The sequence below is a fragment of the Perna viridis genome, chromosome 14 (assembly GCF_037379345.1).
Source record: "Perna viridis isolate PV_CMFRI_1.1 ecotype Kerala chromosome 14, ASM3737934v1, whole genome shotgun sequence".
NCBI classification, from domain to species: domain Eukaryota; kingdom Metazoa; phylum Mollusca; class Bivalvia; order Mytilida; family Mytilidae; genus Perna; species Perna viridis.
This window is the reverse complement of record NC_142458.1, coordinates 34,694,971-34,704,383: the sequence shown is the minus strand read 5'-3', so window position 1 is coordinate 34,704,383 and position 9,413 is coordinate 34,694,971. Positions and strand designations below refer to the sequence as shown.

General features: G+C 33.1%; 1 protein-coding gene across 1 annotated transcript; it reads left to right on the top strand.

Annotated features, from left to right (window-relative positions):
* The first annotated feature begins 6,356 nt into the window (after positions 1 to 6,356).
* LOC148599108 (uncharacterized) lies at positions 6,357 to 8,902 on the top strand. Its single transcript, XM_088560468.1, has one exon. The coding sequence runs from the start codon at positions 6,905 to 6,907 to the stop codon at positions 7,889 to 7,891; it is 987 nt and encodes a 328-aa protein (XP_088416594.1). The 5' UTR covers positions 6,357 to 6,904; the 3' UTR covers positions 7,892 to 8,902.
* The last annotated feature ends 511 nt before the right edge of the window (positions 8,903 to 9,413 follow it).

Genomic DNA, 9,413 nt, shown 5'->3' with positions numbered 1-9,413 from the left:
GAATTAAATTAAATGCAATACTGCGAAATATTCCAAATAAACATATAAACTGAAGACTTTTGGGGAATAAAATCTACTATCTAAATTTAGAAAAGTACTAATATGTTACACAGTTTTGAACAGGTGTTTGTTATGTGTTTATGTATATTACGAAAAAAAATAAAAATAGGAATATAAAAAGCTGATTATAGTTTCTTATATATGCGTCTTAAGCTAAGACTTTACAATTATTGTACATAAATAATTTTAAAAGTTTTCAGTAAATACAATATTATACAAATTAACTCTGACTGAAATGATACGTGTACTTCAAATTATTGCATAGGATTTTAAGAAATAATGATGTCTTTAGGGAATGCTTTTGTGAAATTTCCCATCTTTTAAAATTAGTAAAATTATTTCCCGAATGGTAGTGGAGCGGATAACCTCCGAATTTCACCAAAATATTTCAAATTATGATACAAGCACCAAATTTTGCACAGTTATACTTTATTATATGCTTGTTGAAATAAAACCGTGAGCCACTTCGATTTTGTATTTTTAAAGACGGCTGTCAACTTTTAAAAATGGCAGACAAAGCTAGTTTTCCATTTCCTCAAAAAAGGTTTTTAAGTCGAGTTAAATTCATTATTCAAATGATCTCTGGTATTGTAATGGTACAAAAATATTAAGGATATCTAAATATAGTCGCTTGACGTTGTTTTCGTTTGTGCATGCGTCAATTTTGCCGAAAACGTTCAAGATTTGCAATCCAATTACAGGATAAATAAAAATTTCTATCTACTCGCCCTTTTTTGCACACTTGAGATCACAATGATTTTAAACCATGTACATGCATACAATTTGTATTTAAGATATGACAATACGTAGGTGCCTTTTTATAGCCGAAATATTGAAGAAAAAAAAACGGAAATTGTCGGATTTATAAATGCCCCAAATATTTTTTTAAATGTGGTAATTTCAACTTATATGGGATATCAATTTAATAAAACTGTTACATATTACTGTGAAGCGTTTGAAACGTTCTAACCTTTAAATGTCAGTAAATTAGATGTTTTTGGCAGGCTTTGATTAAAAGAAATAACGGTTTTAGACTTTTTCTCGGAATCTGACTTTACTCTGTTCTATCATTTTTTCAGTTTTGTAATGAGAATTAAACGTACTTTACATTAGTTACATATTTTTTTGTTATTATTATGTCATATACGAATGATTTGCATAGTGTACCAGGGCACATATTGTGCAACTTGCAGCCGTGAAACTGGGTATCGGGTTTAATCCCAGTTTTGAAACAAATCTCCCAAGCACATCTTGATTCGCTCCAAGTTAGATTAATGTGTCGTGTCCGTATTATAGAAGATTGCCAAAGCGGTAAAGCCGAACAAAGAAGGACTAGACATTTGTCCACCGGATGGTGTGATGTAGCGTACGGTGTTGGTGTCATTTTTGGTAACGTCGAAATCGGCAAAATTTGACGTCTTTTTTGTATTGCGACGTACATTGTTCAATAATTGTTATACGTAAAAGTAAGTGTGCTTATTTGATATTTTACGTAAAATGACACACACGACATGTTTTATTATTTAATTATCCAATTCTCCGATTCGATATTGGTTTTTTGTACATTTTGGCAATTGAAATGACCAGACTACATCCTGATATGGGAAATAGTCTGGCATCAACCATTTAAAAATGATTTGAAAGAAATTTTATCCTATGAGAAAAATGTTAGGAATTATGAAAAAAATTTCGTGATGTGCTAAAAAAAAGTAAAACACCAACACTAAAACAGAAAGCCAACAAACCTACAAGCAAAAAAGTCAGTATAACCCCCCCCCCCCAACCCGATATCGAATAATTCGGACAGGGCTGCTAATATATATATATATATATATATATAGACTCTCTAACTTATACTGTCAGACCCCATGGAGGGTTTCCCCAATTTTAAATGTCTTGGAAGGAGTAATCAAGTAAGCAAAAGTTACTTTATGTTCTTTGTTATATATGTTTGTTTTCCATGCCTGGACTTTGTCCCTGGATTGCATTCTTTTGATTACCGCTATAACCTTGGTTCCCTTGATAACTCTTTGACGAAGTATCTATGACTGAAACCGTTTCAACCTCTCTTCTTGCACTAGTTTCGATGGTTGAGCATGGCTCTGATGTCGAATCTCAAACTGTTTCTGCCTTTGTTGCGCAAGGACAAAAGTCACTTTGGCAAGCCTGGAATGTCTTTCCCGGTGCAACGGAGGTGTTCCGACGATTGAGTCTCTTGTAGACAAAATTGGGTCGGATTGTGTCAGTATTATTTAATCATTCGTCGTTATTATGTATTACCACCACAAACGACGCTTGATCTTTTTGCACAAAAGCAAAAGCCATATAACTGATACTTCTTGGATTCTGTTGGTGACTTGTGGCGATTTTCGTAATCAGAATTTATAAAACCAAAACAAAAAATAATAATGAAAATAAAAAATGCAAAAATATGAATTTCAATATTCCCGTAAAAAGTCGCATAACTTCGACTCTACAAGATATTACTCGACTAAAAGTCTCAAATTTAGAATCATTCGATAGAAATTAAATTTCCTGAATTAATAAACCACCATTAACTGATTTTCAAGAAAGATTTTTTTTTAAATGTTTTAAAATTTAACCCCTTCCCCGAAAAAACGGGTCTCAGTATCAAGCATAATTCTCATTCACAGCATACCGACACTGTGAAACTCATATATTAGGCATTCATAATTTAAAAGATAATTATTTGCCCAAAATATCTTAACAATTCAGGCTTGTGATTTTTTATAGGGTTACAATTACTATAAAATCGTAAAAAGTAGAATTTACAGAATTTCAGAATTTCTTCTATATCACCCTTTATTATCTTTTTACAAAATACCGTAGTTTAAACAAGCTTTTGTGTAATACAGTAGATTTGTATAGTGTCTAAGCTTTCAAATCGGCCAGGTAATTAATATTTAAAATTTTCCAAGTAAAGTTGGTGCACAAATTACCACCCCTACCCATGAAAAAAAAACCTCAACATGAACAAAAATGTTAATTTTTAACATATAAACGGCGTACACTGGGCAAGTTGCGAGCGATTGCTTTCATTATCGATGCATCCAACATATTTGCTAATTTCAAGCGCGTAGGCGACAATAATATGTTTTTTCATAAAAAGGGAAAATTCATTAATTCAAACGCCTGAATTGATATTTTGAATAAATCATTATCTTAATTATGAATGCCTAAAATATGAGTTTCACAGTGTCGGTATGCTGTGAATGAAAATTATGTTTGATACTGGGACCAGTTTTCTAGGGGTAGGGGTAATATTTTAATTTTTTTTTTTTGAAAATTCTTTCTTGAAATTTAGTTTTGGTGGTTATTAATGTAGAAAATTAAATTTAGTCACGCTATAACTTGTACAGTCGAATTTATGCAAATTTTCGCGGGAGTCGAAATTCCCATGTTTTTGGAATTAAAAAAATATATTCTGACTACGAAAATCGCCACAAGTCATCAACAGAGTCCCAGGTGTATCAACAGTGATAATATTGAACGAAAATAACAAATAAGCTATTTTTACAATAGAATAAACACTCTAGGGTGACTGGATAGACTACCCAAATGTATTTCGTTCAGCACTTTTCTAATCGGCGTTGTGACGTCTATTTTGCCTTTTACGGACTGATTTGAAGTTTACACCGGATCGAAAAGTTCCGGGGTCACACGTCATCAAGAAATTTTTGTCCACATCACAAAACCACATCACGTAAAGAAGAAATCACTGCACGTAAAGAAAAGAAAATGCACATAAGGTATTTAGAGATCGACATAAGGTAAAGATGAAACGACCTCACGTTAAAAGAAAACCACTGCACGTAAAGATAAATCCACATAATGTAAATATATGTTGACATAACGTAATCACAAAACGACAGAACGTAAAGACAAAATTACAGAACGTAAAGACGAAATGGCAGAACGTAAAGACAAAACAACATAATGAAAAGATGTTCCTACATTACGTAAATACAAAATGACCACATGTAATTATAAAACGACTGCAAGTAATATAAAGTTGACAACACGTAAACAAATGTATCTCGTCAGACAGTTTAGGCGTGGCATATACGTAATCCTGTTTAATTTTTTTTTTTTATCATTGATGTACAATATTTGTAAAATGTTCCTTGTACTCTGTTAGTTTATGATAAATAGGTATGAATCTATCGTGCGCTCATAGTCATGATAATTTACTCTTTTTGCTGTGTAATGTATGATTATAATTCATGTTACAAACTTTAGAAGGTTTGAACTTCTTGAATCAGTTTATAATTATGCAACAACAGCGAAAGTACAGGTATTGCATGCTATACATACATTGTATGTACCAACAAATACTTGTAACATGTATTCTTTTTCCGACGCAGTGATTTCCAGAATGAAATGTAGAAAATTATAAGTAAAATGAACAAATTTTACTGCGTTAGCTATCTTTTTTTTTTAATGATAAGACTTGTTTACAATGTGTTACTTGTAAACAGTAAAAACCTAGTTTCAGTTGATGTATTCATTTCATCTTAATACATATACACATATTTACAATTAACAACACGTTGAAAACTGTGTAACGTACTTGTTTTTGTCTAAGTTTAGAATAGATAGTAAAAATGTTATTTACTATAAGTTTTCAGTTTCTGTTTATTTAGAATATTTTGACAGCATTGCATTTAATAGGAATTGGACTTGCTAGTTATCTGATTTAGCCATTAAACAAATATATGGGGTCCATTAGTACTGAAAGATACAAGTTGTTTGAATGACATGAAAATATAGATGGTTTCTATCACAGTCTTGAATACCCTTTTTGCGTCTCTCAGGACTGCTCCATTTTATGACTCTCTTAGTAACTGTATTTAGTAGAGGTGAAACCTTGGTTTTGGGTGAATTATTATGTTGGTGCTTTGGTCTGATTGTATGGTCATGATTCATTTTGAAAGTAATTAGACAGCAAAAAGGGCAAATTTACATGCTTTGACACAGGAACATAGGATTCAACAGTGGTTTAACTAAAGAGTCTTTGTCCATGTATGACTAAGGGAGAACGTGGAGCTGTATAAATATCTGCTTCAATTTTATGATAAGTAAAAGCAAAGGCTATGTTGTGAAGTGATATAAAAAAGCAAAAAAAAAAAAACAAACAAACAAACAAAAACAACAAAAAAAAAAATATGGAAGAGTGAATTAACATGTATATTTTTTTATGTGTATCGTCAAATCAAATCAAGAAGCCATGAAGCCATGGCTGCTGAGCTAATAAACGGTCTTTGAAAAAAAATTCTTCTAAGAATAGTTCAAAATATTACAATCCTTTTTTATGATTAGAAATGTAATTGTGCAGTAAGAAACAGAGCAAACTATGAAGGCTTCATTGACTAGTACTTCAGTACTTTGATTTGTTCGTGGTGATACAGCATTATTCACATTATAAAGTAAATTATAGCAAGATGTGCTAAGACGAATCCATAAATTCATACAATAGAGCGGATTCCGTTGTGTCCAAGCTTCTGTTCCAAATTTATCTTACAAAATTACACCAAAGTTTTCCAACAAAAGGGGTTCCAACCCCTGGCAACCACAACCCCCTTCCGGATTCGCCACTGGTGTGCATGCTCATAATGACACGATTTTCTTCATCATAAATGGATATTTCCTGTCTAACCTCAACAATTCTTTATCCACACTTCAAGAATCCTATTCTCATGACTACGAGGCATTTCTCTAAAGAAAATATGAATAACAGTTATATAAATAGGAGGGGGAGTATCAAGAAATGATCTTTGCTCACTACATGACTAGCTTGAACTGTCTTGCGATTTAGTTTTACAAGATGATATTTTGCCTATTTCTATTATATGTTCTCAGCTGATTTAAATCATGAAACTTCTTTGTGTTTGTTCGGTTCAGTTTCGAATCGTATGATATTTGATACAGACCCATGTTATGTCTCAAAGGAAATTGGAGCAATTATTTTCTGTTCAAGTTTCTCTTTCAGTGCACAAAGCGAATGAAGAGAAAATAGTTTGCAGTTAAGTGAGATTTATTTATAGTAAGGTAAAATGTAGTTCTGAAGTTGCATCAAGATTAACTTTTAGACCAAATTAGTCTCCGTCGGTACCTATTAAAATAATTAATCTTCAGCATGATACACCAAAAATTTTCAAACCGTAACACAGAAATTGATGACTGATAAATTTGAATTAACTTAAAGGTAAATATTCAAATTAAACAACCCCTTAGAAACAGTTGGGCAAATCGGAAATAACACCTTTGAAATGTCACCTGAAGTGATCAAAAGCTTTTAAAGGGATCAATAAAGCGTTTATAGGATCAACGAATGTAATACACAAATAGTCAGGATTTGGCAATACACAATATTGAACTCGGGAATACACATTGTTGTGTGCTATCTCACAGGAGATATAGTTGTCAACCATGGAACCCTGAGATAAAAAACAACACAAAACTCGATCACTCTGCAGGGGAAGATATCAATAATTGTTAATCGGTATTCAAAGTTTTCAACTGGATTGAAAAGAAATATTGGATTTTAAACCACGTTCAAATAAGACATATTTGCATTTCTATGCATGTAAAGTAGGATAATAGAATGAAAGTGATCTGAAAAGAACTGCAAAAAGATTTCCAGTATAACCCGTCAATGGTGCTGTTAATCCGATCACAAGATTACAATAAAGAACAGTGGTGAAGTAGGTACTGTAAACGGGATAATACAAGAATCGTTTTAACATTTTATACGAACTCAATCATACCAGGAAGGTGAATGATATTCAGTGAATTATTTTTTATTTAAAAATTCAAAGAGGGTATGGCTTCCTCTTATTTGGGACCCGAGTCCCCTCGTCCATATTCGGTGATATCAGAGGCTTACAGGAAACGACTTTTGATCCCTGCGTATACTGGTACGGAGACATATGATTTCGGAACCGAATATGACCATACATTTTATAACTTACTACAGAAATATACTGATCTGGACACCAGAGACCGTCTATGTTACGTTGGAGATATGAAAGGAAACTTTGCCGAGAAAATTGTAAATAAATTTTGTATACTGGAACCCGTAATGACCGTTATTCCGGGACATTGTAGCTACATTGAAACGGCCTCAGAGAAAGTCCTCTCTCTTCGTGTAGCTAATACGGGTGCTGAGGAGTACTTCCGGCAACTAAAGAAAAGCAAAGACCCAGAGAAAATGAAGTTCGATAAAATTTTGTTGAAGGATGCTATCCGTTATTTTGATAACCCGAAAGAGACTTATATGAATATAATGGACTGTCTATCACCCGGAGGACAGCTCCTTATTGTCCATCGACCCAGCAATCTTAACACGTTACCTATATTTGGCAATGCTAAGGAAAGGCTGGAGTCGAATGAGACACCTTATATGGACATAATCAACCATCTACAGGACTGTAAACTAGACATTCAATGGGAAATGGAATGCTTGCCTTTAATCATATCGAAACGGAAGTGGTTCCGAATGCTGAAGGAAAAATTCCCGCCAATGATGGAAATAATGAGTGACAGCGAAATTTTATCTGGTGTTCGGGAACTCTCGGAAGGCGTTCTTAAGTATGAAGGTGAACAGGTGGAACTTGTGGACAGATTACTGTTTATCTCTGTTACCGCGGCGAAGTCCGAGAACGGTGTGCCGAAACTTCATAGGTATGGCCAAAGCGAGGACTTGTTCCCCGATCTGAGGAAGCTCAAATTTTCTATGGAGTTAACAGACGAAATAAAACCGTATGTTTCTCGGAAAAAGTTTGAAGAGGAAAAGAAATTTGTCCGTTAGTGTTGCAATATGTAGTAGTTAATTAGCTATTTAAAAAAGTTTTGAGTTCATAGATATAATGGGTTTCAATATTATATGATTGATTGATTAGGAGAAAACACCAACGTGTCATGAATTTCATACAAAATAAATGTGTTAGGATCGTGAATGTTAGAAGGGCATGGCTTGTATTTATCGAAATGACTAAAGCTAATTTGAACTAACCATTACGGTTTGTGAACCTGAAATCTGTTTCGAAGTATTGTACAAGCAATTCAAGATAAAAAAATTAGTATTTATCCATTCAGAAAATTGCGGTTTTCCAATTGATTAATGGATTTAAACTTGGAAGGTATTTTAGACCTCATCTAATACTCAAGTGCCTTCTTTGAAGTCAATTGTCACTAGCTTAAAGACATATCCTACTACTTAGATCTACCAGCATCTTTTTTTTTATATTTTGTCGATATACTGAAAAAAAAAAAAACAAACAAACTTTGCTTTCAATTTATGTAATAAAATTATACCGTCACCTACCTATTTAAAGAGTTATGACGTCATCTTTATGACCTTATTTTGAGTCTACAAATATATAGTAAAGCCTGTATATTTTTCTTTTATGCATCTTTCACTTGTAGCTCTTAGTACATGTTTAACTCGGTGAATGAAATGAAATGTACGGACTTGACAAAAACCGATTTTTAGTAGTTCTGCTATTTTTGTTGGCGCCTCCTTGATCGCAAAAAATGACCAATTATAACTCGTTTAAACTTTTAAAAATGATAGAGAATCGCATTTACTTCAGATTAAGACTATAAAAGTGTATGGTCACCGAGTTAGCAGAAAAAAATATTTTCCAAAAATTGATAGACATCATTGAAATGGCGCTTTTTGATACATGTTCTGCATGATTCACCGGCTCCATTTTTACGTTATGCTTTGTGTTGTGCAAAAAATATAATGCACTGTTGCAAACCTAGTCAACATTTCATCTTAGTTGTTTTGTTGTTAGAATTAAAATATTAAATTAAATCGTATGATTTTTCTCAGTGCCCAAAATGTCCATCATTGACTAAGCCTTCTAAAAGCCTGACGTCAACTAAACGGGGTCTAACATTGCACCTTGTCTTGACACTGAGTGGAAAAATCTGACATCAACTGAACGTGGTGTAACGTTGTGCCATTTCTGCCATTTGGCCTGACATCAAATGAACGTCATGCAACATAATGCCATTTCTGACATTTGGCCTAAAATCTGATTTCAACTTCACGCAATCAAACATGGTGCCATTTCCGACAGTTAGCTTAAAATCTGACATCAACTGAATGCAATCAAACATAGTGCAATTTCTGAAAAAAAATCTGGCATTAACTGAAAACTTATCAACTATAAATTATCAATATTATGCTATCAATCATCAACATAACTATCACAGACTGTATTAAAACACTGGACTTTTTTTTATCACTGACAATCAAATCTGCCATTGACTGAGCTTATTCTGTCAAAAATCAACTCTTCTGACACAAACAGTGCTCACAT